Genomic DNA, 18,977 nt, shown 5'->3' on the forward strand with positions numbered 1-18,977 from the left:
ATAGAGGAAGGCCCTGAAGGTCTCATTCCCCATCGCAGAGCGGCCAACTTAGGCCCAATGGTAGAGTAATGGGTCTCGCAGTCAAGGAAGGTCATGTAGTCGTACACTATTACCCGACGCACACCTGGATGCTCCAAGGACTCCTGGCACAGACAAGCACCAGCACCCTCACCCGAAGAGTCAACAAACGACTCCTAAGGTTTAGCATCAGCGGAGTAGTCAGGGTACAACAACATAATGTCCTCCTTGATCAGTTCCTTCAAGCGCTCAAAGGCACAGTCCATTTCTGCAGTCCATTTCAGTTTTCTGGGCCCTTGGGATTTACGTCCTCCAGTCTTTGCAAATAACGGTTTGGCTATCTGTGAGCACATGGGGATAAACTTCCTTTAGAAGTTTACCTGTCCCAGGAATCTCGGTAGCTCACGCATAGTGGTAGGTTTAGGTAAGTCCTCCACTTTTTGGATATATTCTGGCAGCTTACGCATACCAGAACGTCCAACCAGATGACCAAGATACTTGACCTCGGCTTGAATGCAAGAACACCTCCCGAGTTTTATCTTGAGTCCGTGCTTCTGGAGAGTAGCCAAAACCCGTTTTACCAGTTTTAGGTGTTCCTCGAAAGAAAACCCAAGGATCAAGATGTCATAAATGTAGACAAACACTTTGAATTTCGGGAACTCTTGGAAATACTCTGCATTTCTCTTAGGAACACTGCAGGTGCATTCTTCAGTCCAAATGGTAGGCGTCTGAACTGCCAGTGTCTAAAGGCGGTAGAGAAAGCCGCGTTTTCTTTACTGTCCTCTGCCAACGGTAACTGGTAGTATCCACAAACAAGGTCAAGGGTTGTAAAGTATTTGACCTCTTGTAGCCCAAATATGGAGTCTGCCATGTTTGGCATTGGGAACTTATCAGAGACAATCACCTTATTCAGTCTACGGCACTCCACACACAACCATACAATATACTGTTTTCCTTTTATCGGACTGGTACAGTGGCTGAAGACCAATGAGGGATGCTGGGCTCAATAATACCCAGTTCATGCAACTCCTTGCACTGTTCCTCGATGGCGTCAGCAATGGATATTGCAAACCGCCGAATCCTCTGATAAAAGGGTATCTTGTCATACAGGTGGATGCGTATTGGTGTGCTCAAGCAATCTCGCACATCATCATCACTGGTACTGATGACTGGAAGATGATATCGAAGCATCTGACAGAACTGGTCCTTCTGAGAAGAGTCCAGTTCCTCGGGGATAAACAAATTGTCTATCTCTTCCAATACATTCGGTTCAGGTGTCAGGTTGCACTCCTGTGCCCTCATGCAGGATAGAGGAGCATCCACCATGGTGAATACCTTCCCCAAGAGATCACCCCTCTTGATCCTGGCAGGTCCTTCAGATAAACCTTTGATTAAAACTGAGGCTCTTCCATCTTTCAGTTCAAGGATGACAGGGAGCACTGTAGTTTTTCTGGAGAAACCTAGGGTTATGATGTCGCCATTATAATGCATCTTTGGCCAACAGTGGTTTGGACAAGCAGGGCACCTGAAAGAGGTGTCAAGCCCTTTAGGAAAATCTACAGTAGCAGGAACAAGTACTGGCGATCCGGATTGAATCGGCTTCATAGACCTCAAGTACGTAAAGCGCTTGCTGACAACATGCTCCACGAATAAGGACATAATACAGTACTCCCAAAGAGGCTCTTGATGAATACTGCCACCGCTCAGCCGATTTTGGGCTCCGTCAACGATCACCTCATTTGTTCTCAAGAACTGGTAACCAATTCAGCCATAGTCCCTGAAGGCACGCTGATAACATTCTTTACAGCATTATACTGTATGTGTAGTAATGTAAGGTGATAAAATCAAACATCATTGGTAATAATCTGATATTGATTTTGTATGAAAGGTGACTATTTGTTGACTTCTGAAAGTCTTAGGCACTTGAGTTAGGCTATGCATACTCTAGGCCAAAATTATATGATAATGATTTACAAACAATTCAAGCTACGAAAGGCCTCTCGTTCCCCATTGTGTTCATTGGTTGAGGACTGTCTATATTAACTTTTGTGTGTGAATGGTTTCAGTTTTTAAACTAGGTACAGTAAGTCTAAAAAAATGGACATGGATCTAGGTAGTAGGTTGGCCAGGGCACCAGCCGCCCGTTGAGATACTACCGCTAGAGAGTTAGGGGGTCCTTTGACTGGCCATACAGTACTACAATGGATCCTTCTCTCTGGTTACGGTTCTTTCATTTTGCCTACACAGACACCGAATAGTCTGGCCTTTTCTTTACAGATTCTCCTCTGTCGTCATACACCTGACAACACTGAGATTACCAAACAATTCTTCTTCACCCAAGGGGTTAACTACGGCAATGTAATTGTTCAGTGGCTACTTTCTCCTTGGTAAGGGTAGAAGAGACTCTTTAGCTATGATAAGCAGCTCTTCTAGGAGAAGGACACTCCAAAATCAAACCATTATTCTCTAGTCTTGGGTAGTGCTATAGTCTCAGTACCATGGCCTTCCACTGTCTTGGGTTAGAGTTCTCTTGCTCGAGGGTACACTCAGGCACACTGTTCTATCTAGTTTCTCTTCCTCTTGTTTGGTTGAAGTTTTTATTATTTTTATAGTAAATATTTATTTTAGTGTTACTATTCTTAAAATATTTTATTTTTCCTAGTTTCCTTTCCTCACTGGGCTATTTTCCCTGTTGGATCCCCTGGGTTTATAGCATCCTGCTTTTCCAACTAGGGTTGTAGCTTAGCATTTAATAATAATAATTTTTTTTTTTTTTTTTCATTTTCATTTAGAGGAGGGGACAAACAAAAGACATTAACTACTTTATTTTGTAGAAGGTCGAATTATCAAAAGCTCTTGAAGAAGGTAAATGAAAAAGAACACAGTAAGGTTAACAATGATTTTGAGGTTCAGAAAAAAACTTGCTTGTACCACACCATTGTGCAAGACAAACTGAAAAAAGTATTGGCAGCCCATGGGATGGGTACACTAGCAAAGATGATTATATAACATTTACAGTGGTCATTCTGTTATGATAAAACCCTTTCCCAGTTCAGTAATCCAGTAAGTTCCACGTACCATATGACTTCAATGAAGCCATCCAGAATTGTGTAATGAAAACCATTATTCTTTATGAGTTATCTTGGATTTGTCAGTAAGGACACTTGATAACCCCATGAATACTTCCACGGGTAAGTTTTTGTCATAGTAAAGAAACTCAAATAAAGTATCATTCACACATTTGGATTTTGGATTGTAGTGGAAAAGTTGATTACAGATGGAAAGACTTTATCATCCATTGATGATTGTATCATTGGGAATTTATCTAATTTTGCATATATGCGGTAAAGTTTTTCAATCAAAGTAGATATTTTAATTGAATATTTTACTTTTTTACAGGTGGTGTAACTACAGATGGTCTTAGACATAACATAGCAGTGGGAATTTTGTTCATTGATTCTTGGTTAAGAGGTCAGGGCCATTACATATACAAAGGTGCTGTGGAAGATTCAGCAACAGCAGAGATATCAAGGTCTCAAGTATGGCAGTGGATCAGACATAAGGTTAGATATTAGTTTTCCTTTTCTGTATATCTAAAGTACAGAAGGTCCTCAATTTACAAACTTATTTGGCTCTAAGAATCTGATTGTAAGTCTAATTCTGTTAAATTTTGGCCCAGGGAAGGCCTAACCTGAATTCCATGCCTATGATTTCCAGCTACAAAAGTCAGCAAATAGTCGGGTAACATTTGAAATACATAGGTTATTACAAATGTTATTTTGCTTACTGTATTGAATCATATAATATTGTTTTATTTCAATATTATCTTTGTTATTTTCAGTTGGATTTGTGTTATTATATTTCTGAATGTTTATAAGTTGAGAATCTTCTGTATCATATCAGCATAATAATTACCGGTAGTTTCTTATAAAAGGTTCTTTGAGGAACATGCATTGTGAGAATCAGCATCATTATAGTTATACATATAATGAGTTCTTTCCAATATCTTTCATTGAATTTCACAAATGAGAGATCAACAAGTCAAATATTAAACAGTCCACAGCTTATAGAATATAACCCAAAGTGGTATCAGTAATACAGCACGATCTCACTAATGCAGGTCCCAGCAAGCCATTATGAATCTAACTAGTAAACCATATTTATTGCAACACTCCATACAAAACTTGAGCTCTTTATAAGGTAATCTACTTTCAGCGAAACTGGAAACTATTCATAAGACTTTTAGGAAGGTATAATTATGCCACTGCTAGTTAGTAGGGGGTTAGTGGGGGTAGTACTGGCTATCCCACTCACACACATCTCTTTTGCCTTTGGCCTGAGGGACTGTTGACGTTCCCTCTCTCTCCCTCTAGTAACAAACTGGATTTGACTTTTCGATCTTACTCTTTCAAGGCGTTCTTGGGTCTCAGGGTTCTTGTCTTGCGGGCATGCCCGACCTTGAAAGTTGCTAATGCAGCACCTTCTTTTCTGCATCTCAGACGGTTCCCCATTCCCTTCGTCCTGCACACAGAGTTTCTCTTGCGTGCAGGACTCTCCTTGTATCCAGTATTAGGAGTAGCATATTCTCAATGGATTAGGGATGGTAGCCGACAGAGGAAGGAGTAAGGGATTCTTATCCTTTGGAGTTATTCTCTAAAGTAAAGAAGTCCCGATCTTTGTTTCTTTGTTGGCTCGATCCCTTCACGCTGACTCTGCTTGCTTATTCTCCTCCTTAGGATGGTTAAATAAGAGTGATGGCCACTCCGTAGGTAATGTACTGATAGAGCTCTCGTGACTCCTGGACAATATTGAGGTGTGGGCACTGCTGCTTTCCTTAGCAAAGCAACAGAGGTAAGTATCTCGTTGCCCCTTGCAGCAACCCTTGCCTTCATTAGGGCTTTCGGTTCTCCCCACCCACTTAATGAGAGAATGCCTGGTCAAAGTTATTGTGCTTCAACAGAAAATAGCTTTCATGTTGAAGCATTGTGATGGGCAAGAGGGCTCTTGAACTTGGGGAAATTGCTCCCCCAGTTTGAATCTAAATTTCTCCCTATCTCATCTATTTCTTCCTCCTAATATTACTTCGACCTTCTCCTAATTTTATAAACTTTCTTTAGTGTTGCTGTCCCAACTCTATGAGTAACATTTCCCTTATTATGTGTGTATGTGTGTGCATGTATATGTATATATATATATATATATATGTACATATGTGTATATGTATGCATGTATTTATCTTTTTTTATGGCGTGGAAGTTTCTACATCCATTATTGCCGCGGGCGTGGATGTTTCTACACGCATTATTGCTGCCTGCTTCGATGAATGGGAAGTGTTTGCAATTAGAGCTATATGTGAGAGTATTGGATGATCTCAGCCATCCGAAGGTGGTTTGGACTTTTTTTGCAGAACTATTCTCAAGTGTTGGGTCTTCGGAATCAAGGGTGATCCAATGCTTGGGGTAAGACTCGGCATTGGGCCGGAAGCCCATCATTACAGATATGGGGAGGATGATTCCATAGTTTCTTGGTCTCAGTCCTAATACTCGGGTTTAGCGCACACCTGTGCCTCTATATCTGTTTTGATGCTTTCCTTAGGGTAGGGTATGGAGTGGACCATCTGGGAAGTATACTCTCATTGTGCCGATATTGGAGAGTGCAAATTTCCTTTCTGACGTGTGATGCCTCAAGGGGGCCGCCCGGCTATTGCCGATTTTCAATGACAGGACTTTGACATTCATAACACTTAATAAGGTTGCTTAGGTCATCTCCAAACAGTATAGGATTTTGGTCTTCTCCCTTCGGTTTTGCGACACCAGGGTGATTTACCCTGAAAATTAGTTTTTCAAATTCTATCTGCTCCCTTGATAATTATTACTAAAATTTTATATTACTACCCTATATAGACCTGATGTAGACCTTCAATAATATGAAGAGTTTTTTCCTTGAAGTAATTTTTTTGCCAGATATGAACTTTTCCATTATGGAAAAAATAAACCCTAAAAATTAGTGGAAAAAAATTAAGAAAAAAAAATTGGAAAAAGGGCTTCATCTCATTGTTTTATAATGTATATCTAAGTTATATACCAAATTTCAATGCTATATCTTTAAAACTAAGGGAGACTATTGAATTTGAAGGTCAATAAGTATTTTTTGAGATACGGGGCGTTCAAAGTTTTTCTTTGTATTTTTACAAAGACAATATTAATAAATCACAATTATTATGAATTTTTTGTTCTTTTATGGGTATTAACAAAAGAAAACAAAGTTATTTATCATAATTCAATCATAAATGAATATCCTTTTGCTCAATATCTTGCCTCCTTTGGGTCCTATGAGGCAAGGCTGCCGCTCATCCATCCACAACACACACACACACACTCTCTCTCTCTCTCTCTCTCTCTCTCTCTCTCTCTCTCTCTCTCTCTCTCTCTCTCTCTCTCTCTCTCTGTGTATGTGCTTACTGGAGTGAATTTTCTTCTTTATGTTAGCAATGTAATGATAAAATTCATGCCGAAAATGAGAAAAGCAAATCTAAAAATGAGTGAATGTCAGAGGTCAAATTCAGGCATGTATGCTCTCTTAGGTTTCTTGTAGGACTGAAGGACGAAGGGTGTAATACTACATAATCTTCGACTCGTGGAAGTTATACAGATACCATTGTTCACAATTTATTTTACATTAAAATGTAATAATTATCAAAATTTACGATAACAAGAATACTGTATTTTCTTGTAATGAACAATGTTAATGGTTTATTGAGTTACTTTTACTAATTACCCTGTAACTATGAAAGTAAGAGGAATTTTGACAAAATATTTCGTATATGCATTCTCCATTGCCATACGAAGCTCAGTGAATTTTTTCGTCATTTTGTGTTTTTCTTCCCCCATATATTGGCATTCAGGCCGACCCCCTTAATGTTCTTGAGCAGGTAAATCAAACTAATCACTTTCTCTATCTCAATCTTATCTTATGGATTCTTTAAGCAACGAACCCCCACCCCCTGGATACACTGACTCTTCCCCAGCACTGTTGATGACCTCTGCTAATTTAATTAAGGATAATTCTGTTGACTTAGGAACAAAAAAAGACCCCCTCTACTAATGTTTTAAAACCAAGTAATTTGGGTAACAAAGGGAAACTTTGAATCCTTCATGTTACCAAATTCCAATAGATACTGTTTGTGGTATGCTATGTAAAGCATTTAAATGCTTTGGAGTGTTAAAAGGAATAAGAATGAAATTTGACAACGAAAAATGGCACTCATTGATATCTTGTAATACTGAAATCATGAAGAAGCATTTAATGCCATATGTAATATCAATAATATTGAAATTGATAATTTAAATATCATGGGTGCCCTATGTGATAAGATACCAAACCTTTCAAACAGAAGCCCCTACAATGTTTCAAGTGTTTCAAATTTTGACACCCTTCTAAAGTTTGTAAAAATGAAAAAATGTGTAGCATATGTTCCAGACCTTACCACGGATACTGTACACTTGAGGCCAGCTGTTTGAACTGCAACTCAAACCATAAATCCACTGACAGGAGCTGCGATATTTGTAAGTTTGAAGAAGCTGCCCTCAACAAATCCAATGTAGAACATGTAAGTGTGGGACATACCGAAAGACTACTGAATAAACCAAACGGCTCTGCAAAGGCATTAAAATCAAGAGAAAATATACCACAGGAGATATCAAACTCACGTAGTGCTGCCAGTAATTCCAAGAAAAGAAAGACATCATCTAATGATTATAAGATTTTGCATGACAAATTAACCATATTGCCTTCTGAAGCTTTTCCATGGTGTATTAAAACTGCGGCATTGCCCATTTCTGTACAACCTTCATCCCCCGTTACCTACAACAGTACTAACCTCTCTCGGCCATGTCCTTGCCTGATTTGATGGAGGTTCCACTTGAAACCAAGTTACCAGGTGCACCTGTGGTTGGGAAGGTGCAAAAACCTGGTAGCTCACCACCTATTAATCAGAAAAGAGAGAGACCTCTATCTCTCTCACCCTCTTCCATAATAAATACAGTAGGGTCCCGAATTATGCGAGAATTTGGTCGATTAATGACCTCGTGTAAATGGAAAATCGCGAATTTCGAAACACACAACTAATAGAAATAATTCCATTGCGGCCATGGCAACCAGCAATTTGCCTATTCAAATGTGTTTACTACCCATTTCCAATATTTTCTTTGTACTATACTGTATTTCTTTATAATATCAAATTGTTCTTGTAAATAAATAAAACATTTAATATACTTTAAAGTTCTAATAACTTGAAAAATGGTTAAAATTACAACCAGGATAGGTGTAAACACCATATATTTCCCGTTATAACACAACCCAAAATACAGACAAATTTTAATGTTTGTCATATCTATTGTATAATACAACTGGTGAATAGCAAAACCATCACTCTATAGACTAGCTTGTTGTATGATTGAAAATCCAGAATTATCAAAATAAAGGTGATTTTATATCATGCGTTTCCTAAACACGCTATAAAGCACAATAGAAAACGACAACCAATGTTTTGTTTACGTTTATCTCTGATCACAACGAAGAAACAGACGCATTTATACATCTGTGTTTTTGAATTGACAGCAATTTTACCAAGTATAGATTATATGTTGAATTTGTTATTACCAATGTTCTAATTATTTTTTATTAGAACTTTCAAATAAATGAAATGAATGCCATTTATGAAATGTTTTTCTTTATGATGCCGCCTGAAACGGAAACCTTCCATTTGTTTACGCTCCATCTTCGATCATAATAAAAAAACGAATGCATTAAACACACATGATCTAAGTCATAACTAATGATATTACAAACATTTAGTAAACATTATGTTATTACAAATATTTTACTTACCGTATCCATATAAATTCCTAAATTCGTAGCAAAGCTGGAAATTTTTTTTTCCTTATGCGTTTAATCCACAATAGCAAACTGCCGCTAATGACAGAGTGATAACTTACGATAATTCTAAACTGTTACGAAAGATAATTGTCCTTTCCATATCCAAAATACTTTTCCTAACTTCAGTTATAAGTCAACTTGTACCCACCTCAATTATGGATCCATATGCAAAAAAGGTAAAAGAAGAAATTACTAGGCCTATTTTTAAAGTCACCGAACAATTAGGTTACCGCTATAACGTTCGATGAGAGAGAGAGAGAGAGAGAGAGAGAGAGATGGTTTTAAAGTACTAAACAATAAATATGATAGGTTATAACACATTGATGTTTATGTAATATTAACTGTATAGATGGTTTGAACAAGTTAAGAAATGGTGTAAACAATTCTTTGTTATTGTATTCGCGCGGAAGCTAGACATCAGCTGATGTGATCACAGCCAAAAGTAAAACAAAAATAAGTTAGCAATACTCGATCTTTAAAACACACCCGAAATTTAACAACATAAGTACATGTTTTATTATAGCGCAATTGACATTTAAAGAGTAAAAATTTTCTGGAATAGAATGGTGTTTCCTAAAAAATAGTGGTTTGCGGACGAAATCGGTTACCGTATTTTAAGCTATGATTGAAATGGATGTATACACGATATAATTTTTTCGTTTTGTATTTAATTGACACTTCAAGAAAACCGATTTTGGTTTCTTCATCTATTTGTAAGTATTGTATAACGAGAGAGAGAGAGAGAGAGAGAGAGAGAGAGAGAGAGAGAGAGAGAGAGAGAGAGAGAGAGAGAGAATCAGCTGTTGTAATTGAATGTGTTTTTGTTTTGTGTACCCCCTGAAGCGAGGAATTGATCGCCACAACTAACAATATTCATGTTAATTTCATTCATAAACTCAAGTTGCCATATGTGAACTATGGTTTTATTTCTTACGGAGAGAGAGAGAGAGAGAGAGAGAGAGAGAGAGAGAGAGAGAGAGATTTCTGCCATCAAATCTCTCTCTCTCTCTCTCTCTCTCTCTCTCTCTCTCTCTCTCTCTCTAGATTTTATTTTACCTTCTACTCTACAAAACCAATGTTTGCAAATCAAATGTATACTGTTTAAAATATGACAACATATTGACGACTCGTTACCGAAGTTTAGGCTATTCACTGCCGATAAACGAACCCAGTCTACTCGTGAAAACCTTGAACGCCCAGAGGGAAAAATAAGGCTTTTAAATATACTGTACTAAACAAAAATAATGCTTTAATATACCATCATTAACACTACCATTACAATTATCGTAAGGTTGGAGAAAGATAAAGATTACCGAGAACGTAACCACATTTCTGTTTACATTTTGTCAGCTGGACTCGCATAGTTAACAGTTGATTTCATTGTTGATGTGAATTTTATCCTTAAATAGGCTATTCATTATGAAATTATGTTAATGAAATGTAATGTTAATATTGTTTTGTAACATTTATTATAAATCACCGTATTTAGGGCTACCAATATACTTAAAAAGACAATAGATTTGATACATTTTGTAGTGCTTGACTCGCGAACTTTGAACAGCCTCGCCGATACAGAAAATTTATTTTTGAAAAATAGCGATCGCGGAAAAGGGGAATCGTGTAATTCGAACACGCTTAATTCGGGACCCTACTGTATTTGAGATATGACATCAAATGAATATGATGATTTGTCTGTTGATGTTTCTGATCAACTAGAAGAAAATTTAGATAAATCAGAAATTCAAGTTGTGGTCCACCATCCCCCTCACCAGTGAAATCAAAAAGACAAAAAGAAAATCACAAACACAAAAGCCAATTTATCAAGACTCACTCTAATAAAACCACAGGGAAATAGTGTTAGATGAAAAATTGCTAATGGGAAGACTTCATCTCAAAATTCTTCTAAAAAATAAACCATAGTTTTTTCGTCCAATTTGCCATAGAGTTGTCAGGGTTTAAGGGGCAAATATGAGGACCTTAAGCTCTTGGTTCACGAGCATTCCCCCATAATTTTATGTCTCCAAGAGAGCAAGTTTGATGATAATACCCCATGTCCTTGCAAATATATTAGCTATAGGACGCCTTATGATCACCGAGAAGCGAGCCATAGCGGAAGTCTCATATACGTTCGTCGAGATGTTCCCCAAATAACTGCTGGCAGTGGTTGTACAGATTGATATAGGGAGAAAATATACAATCTGCTCTCTACTTGCATCCAAATGATACCATATCGATGATAATTTAGTAAAGTAATTCAACAGCCCCCTCAACCTTTTCTTTTTCTTGGAGATTTGTATAATAGACATCTTTTGTGGGGTGATGTTTTAGCAAACACCAGAGGCAATATTATATCATCAATTGTGGAAAACGAGGATGTCGGACTCCTTAATACAAGAGATCCCACACACTTTCATGTTTAGACAGGTACTCTGTCATGCATTGACCTTTCAATTGCAAGCTCTTAACTGCATTCTTGATTTCGATGGGAGAACATTAGATGATTGGCATACTAGTGATCATGCACCAATCATTATAAACACTAACAAAGGTTCACCTTTACAAAGATCGCCACGATGGTATCTTGACAAGGCAGACTGGGTTAAATTTCATGAGCTAAGGGAAATGGAGGAGAGTGCAGAACAGTTTGAAAGTGTTGATGCCATAGACTTAAATGAATGGAACTCTTCATACAGCAGGAATCAATTCAATTCCCAGAACAACAGGGTTATTCAAACGATGACCAGTCCTGTGGTGGTCTTCAGAACTAATTGCCCTGCATAGTGCCACAAGAAGGCCCTTAACAAGGTTGTGCAGATGCCGTACTGAGAATTAATTATATATAAAAAATGTATAGCACAGTTCCGTCGTGCCATGAAAGAAGCTAGGTGCCAATCTTGGGTATCTTTTGTTTCCTCCATTACTAATAAAAGACCCCTATCTTCTGTATGGAGGAAAGTAAAAAAGATAGGCCAGTTCACCCCCAACCCACCACCAGTGTTGAAGGTAAATGATCAGTATGTGACTGAAGCAAATGAGGTTAGTAATGCCCTGGCTGATCATTTCTCAAATGTATTGTACAAGTGTGAAGCGGCTCCTGGTTATCAGTATAGGAGCATTGAAGAAAATAAAATTTTAAATTTTGCAACAGGAAGGGAAGAATCATACAATTCTCCTTTTACTGAAAGAGAAATTAATTTTGCACTTCATACTTATGATGATACAGCCCCTGAACCCGATGGAATTCCATATGCATTGATTAAATATGTATCTGTTAATACTGAGTTATTTATTTTAAGCATTATTAACAGAATATGGCATGATCATAGTTATTCAAGTGTATGGGAACTAGCCATTATTTTAGCATTTTTAACCCGTTAAGGATAATTTTCTAGCAGCAAACTACCGACCAATTGCATTGACTTCTTGTTTATTTAAGATCATTGAGAAGATGGTCAATGCAAGACTGATGTGGTACCTGGAAAAGAAAGGTATTTTATCACCTATGTAGTGTAGATTTAGAAAAAAGCACTCAACTACTGATGTGTTGATATAACTGAAATCCTCTATTTGAAGCCTTTACTTCCAAAGATCACCATGTAACAGTTTTTTTTACCTTGAAAAGTCGTATGATACTGTATGGAGATATGGTATTTTTGGGCTCAAGCCATGTCATCCTGATGAAAGGTCCTTTAGGTAGCTTTCTAAGGGATATTTAACTACAGTGATATTCCCAGAGAATTGACCACAAGTCTCCAGAATTCTAACTCCTGGTGCGAATATCCTTAAAATTTCTCTTAGGATATCACATAATATTAGGGGACGTATATCTGGATACGACACGTGGCAATCTTCACCCCGAATAGCATTTTCGCTTCAAGGGGGAAGAGTGGCAAAACTGAAGGGGAGCCGTTATCAAGGCTACCCTTCCTCCCGTACTATTACAAGGCTCCAGATGGTGCTCATTCCTTTTTTGGTAGCGATTTTGCACGGTGGTTTTCCCTGTTATCTAACATTCTTGATCGTTCTTGAGAGGATTTATTATGCGTTCTCCAGCTTCTTCTCCCTCTGGAAAGTTGAGTATTTAATCTTTACAGTGTATAATTTTTAGCTCCTGCTCCACAGTGAAATTAGTTTAATTTAATGTATTTATGGAGCTTGGCCAGTCACCGGAGGTGCCATGTTTGGCGCTGTTGTTCGTCATGCATGTGTTATTTAGTCAGCAGAACGACATTCCCAGTTTTAATAGCATTAATAAATTATAAAAGCTATTTAGGCACAATTATACTAGTGAAGATATGATTATGCATACAAATTTCCTCATCCTCTTTGTCGATCTTATACGTTAGAGTTTCGGCGATTTAGGTAACCGAGATCTCGCCCCGCTAGGCTACCTAGCCTAGGCGCTTTAGTATACTTTCATACATTATCCCCGTTTACCCCTCGTGTATCGTTTTATCAATTCAACAGGAGATAGTATATCTCCTAGAATTAATTATTTAACTCGATACTCATCTCCTGTGGAGATTTAAGGGTAATCCCTACTTCCCTCTGAGAGCCACCATAGGCGACAACCCTATCTTGGTCTCGCCATAGAGTAGTCACTCTGGCTTGACTAGGCTAGTGTTTTCTGTCTCCCACCCTGGCCGGCGAGTATCCCTGCTTGGGTTTTCGACAGAACCTCAGAGTATTCAGTCTTTATGCCGGCAGCTGAGCTGCAGGGCGAGTAGTCACTCCCATGCCGGGCTTAGAGCAGTCAGTATAGGAGGCTAAGCCTCCCTAGGCCGCACTTGAAGTGGTAGTATAATGCCGCCCACCTTCTCTCCTGCGGTCTAGAAGACTAGTCCTGTTTCGGCAGACCCTAGGCTGAAGAATAGATATTTTTCTGCCGCCTAGGATGGTGCCAATACTGAAACAAAGTTTCACCCTTGTGTGGAAGTGGCGGCAATCCTGCCGCCATCTCCTAACACTTTATACAGGACCCTTTTCCTGCCCCTCTCTGTCCTTTAGCGATGGCCTAGCTATTGCAATCCTGTGGCCGTTGCCCTACAATCTCCCCGCTTGCCAGGTAGATCGTAGCGCCGGCTGGGCTCCTACTTAGGCGGCTTAATAGCTGCTCCAACTTTCCCCTATGGACGCAAGACTCCAGGAAAGGTTGTGCCAGCTATGACGGCTGCCGGTGGGAGACCCCTCTGCCGTTGAGTGTTCTTCAGTCCTCCCTTGGGACTGCCATCCACATCCCTGAAACCGGCAGCGACCGGCAACGGATCTTGTGGCTGGATGTAAGCCTGAATGATGCATTCTCCACTTCCATTTGAACCCTCATTCTGGAGGAAGGTAGTGAGGTTATATACCTACACCCTTATTTATTGTATGCATACATTTTAATAAGGCAGCCCTCCACTCCATGCTTTCTCTCTCTCTCTCTCTCTCTCTCTGTCGGCTAGTGCGCCCGGTACTAACCCAGCTGGCAGCATGCCGGCTGGACCGGTGCCACCAGGTACTAACCCGCCGGCTGGACTGGTGCCGCCATGTACTACCCAGCCGGCAACATGCCGGCTTGACCGGTGCCGCCAGGTAATAGCCTAGCCGGCAACATGCCGGCTGAACTACAGTATATGATATTATACAGTAGCCAGTATATTTGCAGTATAGTATATACTGCAGACAGAAAACTATAGTATATATTATACAGTAGTTATTTTCCAACATACCCTGTGTATCCTTTCACAGTCTATTGTTGAGACCAATTCTATATTGAAAGGAAGAATTCCTTCAATACACTGATAAGTAATCAGTTGATAACTTACCCCACAATATTAAATAATTTAAGGAAGGTCAGTGTTAGTATACACTAATTCTATCCCTAGAGGCTAGAACCCTTCACTTGTGAGTTTGCCTTGATAGGGAAACTCTAAAAACATTAATATTGGGGGGAAGTCAGAGCAGTTGGCTGGACAGGAGGCACAAGTATGTGGTCCTCCAACTGTCTTTTAGTAAAATTAATTTTTTGTATACTGTACAGAAACTTTTGTATCTAGAGGTTTCACATGTCATTTCAGATAAAAAGATAATAGTTAGAATTTTTGTAAAATTATAGGAAGCAAAGTAAACACCTTACCTTGCAATTATCCCGCAGTTCATACTCCTTGCAAGGGTAGTTTCTGACTGGATTGAAGGAGGGATTTTATTTATTAATGAAAGAATTTGCCCTTTTTTTAAGAGAAAAGAAAACTGTTTAAAGATATCAAAACAGGATAACATAAGTTGTGCTCCAATCAACTCAACATTCTGTTTTTCATATTCATAATAGATCTAGAACAGAATTTCCCACAGTCAAGCTCAATCCATCAACCAGAATAACCCTTGAACAAACAAAACTTGCTCCTGACATATACTGTATATGTACTGTATTCTCTCTCTCTCTCTCTCTCTCTCTCTCTCTCTCTCTCTCTCAAATGAATAAATTTGTGTGAAAATAGGAAAATACAGTATTTCTGAATTAATTTTTCTTTGGATTCTACAGGCAACCTTGGAGATAATGGTGAGACCATCACCAGAAGGATGGTCCAGACCATGATTAAAGAGTTTATTAATGCACCTGAATTACTAACTAGTGTTATTCCTGTGAACTCTCCCCAAGACATAGAAAGACTGAACACTGCAGCTGAGATATTTGAAGAAATTGTAACCAAGAGAGACTTCCCAGAATTTATTACAACTTACCTAAATCAAGATCACACATTTCTTAAGTATCAGAAGATTTATGAAAGTTAGGTGGTGTTCAAGCAACTCATGGCATTTATGAGTTTTTATTTTTAAGTGAGTTCTTCTAATGTAAAGATGTTTATCAAAATTTGTAATCCTCCTTTACTTTATTCTTTTTACTAACATTAATTTAGAATGCCTTCTTAAATAACTATAAAACAATACCACTGAGTACGTTATAAATGATTTCCATTAGTTCTTGTTTTATTTAAATGTTTTATGTCATTTGGACAAGGTTTGGTAAGTTTCTGAAACAGATGAATTGTCCTTTGAACTTTATATGATAATCATGAATTTGTGAAGTGACATCTGTTTGTTAATTTGCTAACAAATGCCTATGATTTTACAGCATACAATCTGAGTTTCTCAAGTGATACAAAAGATTACAGAAGCATATTTTTCTATCAGCTATAGGTTTAGCACATGTGTACTTTGCTGAGTAGTAGGTTATCAAAATGAATTAAATGTGAAACATTTAAGTTTTATATCCAGGTAAGTGGCTGAGCTTTTAATTTTCCATATTAATTTTTACAACATTATTTAGTATATAGTCTTGCATCATTAAGTTGTTCGCTTTGGAACAAATACTGTATTTGATTTATGTAAATATGATTTTCCTTTAAATGAAATTTTTAGGAAATTTTTTTTTTCAATTCTATTCAGCCATTTTAAAATTTCCTACAACTAATTCATAATTATAAAACCTACTAGCTTAGAAATTAATAATAATATTAATAATGAAAATACAGTAATAATGATATTGTCTTGTATACTCATAAAGAGAAACTGGGAAATTAATAAGTGATTCTGGAGATACTCATATGAAATATTTAAACTATGTATGAGGAATATGGTGAGAACTAATGTAGGCTTACTAAACACATAATAAGAAATTTTACATTGTAATAAATTGCTTTCAATATTTTCAACTTTGTTAATCATTCAATTGCAATATTTTTACAATTTAAAGTAGTAGTTAGTAATATATAAACTCCTAGGATACTGTGTCTCATTCAAGAAGGTTTCAGAATATAAATTTGAATCAGAAAATAGAAGTTTAGGAAGACAGTTTGGTGTAGTTTTCATAACTAAACAGTCATTGGATGGTTCACAGAATGTGTTCACGGAAGTAGGGGAAAATTTGATAAGTACAAAATATAATACAATATGTTTTATGGCCTGATAGAAGACTGGATTGATTAAGAATAGCACAACTGAAGGTCCAAAGGCTGTTGCTAAGGATCTCTAGACTTGATACTGTATTGTACTGATTAACTGTATTTTATGTAAATACCCTTTTGGTAAGTAGAATTAGAAAAAATCTACCATTCGGACAGAGAGATAAAGATAGAAACCAGTGAATGGGCAAAGGGATGTTTCAAAGAGCCGTCATTATCCCGGATATAGTTCCCTTTTTGGCTATTTTTCCCTGGTGGCCAATGGAAAAGAAATTGGAATAGATTAAAAGTCTCTAATGCATTTAAACAAGGCGCATGTGTCTTATTAATTTTACATCTTTATCTGAGTGAATATGATATACGGCATTATATATAATATATATATATATGTATGTGTATACATATGTATATGTATGTGTGTATATATATGTGTGTGTGTGTGGTGTATACAGTATATATATATATATATATACAGTATATATATATATATATATTGTGTGTGTGTGTGAGTGTGTTTTTGTGTTTGTGTGTATGTGTTTAATAGGATTACAAAGAATTCCAGTGTACTGAAAAACTCTGTTGGTAGAAAAAACCCAGAAAGAATCAAATGATTAAGATTTAGAGGTCACCCGTTCTCAGAGAAGAACAAGATTAGTCCGACACGCTAAATCAGTTAATACGCAAATGTCAAGCTGAGCCAATTTTCTTGTATCCTCACCGAGAGGTCGTGAAGGTACGAAATTACTTGAAATCTATACGAAATATTAAGAAGAACTGTCATTAGACTGCCACTTTCGTTTGGGAGCACTATAACAATGTTTTGTTAGTTAATAACCATAAGTCTGTTGCACATAGATAGCTACCCATTGACAGTCGCATATTAGAAATGTCACAGAGTTTAGAGGTGACTTATTGAAGATCATACTAGGTTAAGAAACTTGATTAAAGGCACTGAATTTATATAAAATTAATTTACAATATATATAAAGTATATGAAGTTAAGAATGTTAAATTGTGGCATGACCTCCTGACAGTTTCTGCCATAACTATCTTTCAGGTGATCCTATAAGGGAAGAAATGTAGTTCCATGTCTACGGACATAAATGACACATTGGAGATATTCTTCCATTTATTATATAAATGGAGCAATATGCTTGCAAAGTGAAGATACCCTCAGATGGGTTCCTATTACTTGAACAAATGCTTCAATTATACTGACCATCCACACGAGAAGAACCTCTAACCCTTTTACCCCCAATGAATGAATGATTTAAAGTTTTCAGGCATCCTGACATCTAAGGTCATTGACGCCGTACCCCCAATGGACGTAATGCTACGTTTCACAAAACTCATCCCTTTACCCCCATGGACGTACTGGTACGTCCTTGCAAAAAAATGCAATTTACATTTTTTTTTTTTTTTTTTTTTTTTTTTGCATATTTTTTTATACCTTTATGAGAAACCTCAGGCATTTTCCAAGAGAATGACACTAACCTGACCTCTCTATGATGAAAATTAAGGCTGTTAGAGCAATTTGAAAAATATATATTGCAAAATGTGCTTGAAAAAAATAACGCCTGGATGTTAAGGGTTGGAAAGTTCCAAATAGCCTGGGGGTAAAAGGGTTATCATGGCATATGCCTGACAGAAGATAGCTGACCTCTTTTTTTGCTTTATATCAGGTTCTCACAAGTAGTTAGGTCAGAGGTATTTTTAGAAACACAGTGTTAATATGGCACTCACCTACATTAGGCACATACATAGCACACATTCATTGCATCATCAAGTTTATCTGTAAGTTATAACACATTTCAAAATAAGAAATGGAAATGAGGTCTACTCAGAAAAATTTCCCCACACATCAACTCTTGGAATGTCACACATACAGGGACATATATTGATTAACACTTTTGGAAACTACATCGTCAGGAACAACATGTATGTATGCCTGATGGTGTTCAGACACTACACACTTACAATACTTTGTACAACAGCTGTGCTATGTTTCACCATCTTTATTTGGTACTGACTCAAGTACGCTGTCTCTACTTTTTGCTTCTTTGGCAGTAATCTTTTTGA

General features: G+C 37.4%; 1 protein-coding gene across 1 annotated transcript in view; it reads left to right on the plus strand.

The window, feature by feature from the left end:
* LOC137623637 (malate synthase-like) overlaps positions 1 to 15,915 on the plus strand; it is a 177,630-nt gene extending 161,715 nt beyond the window's left edge. The window contains exons 10-13 of the mRNA XM_068354470.1: positions 3,418 to 3,581; positions 11,815 to 12,291; positions 12,392 to 12,443; positions 15,479 to 15,915. Of these exons, the coding sequence (XP_068210571.1) occupies positions 3,418 to 3,581; positions 11,815 to 12,291; positions 12,392 to 12,443; positions 15,479 to 15,729 (944 nt within the window). The 3' untranslated portion in view covers positions 15,730 to 15,915. The remainder of the gene's footprint in view (positions 1 to 3,417; positions 3,582 to 11,814; positions 12,292 to 12,391; positions 12,444 to 15,478) is intronic.
* The last annotated feature ends 3,062 nt before the right edge of the window (positions 15,916 to 18,977 follow it).

This window comes from Palaemon carinicauda, chromosome 30 (genome assembly GCF_036898095.1).
Source record: "Palaemon carinicauda isolate YSFRI2023 chromosome 30, ASM3689809v2, whole genome shotgun sequence".
NCBI lineage: Eukaryota > Metazoa > Arthropoda > Malacostraca > Decapoda > Palaemonidae > Palaemon > Palaemon carinicauda.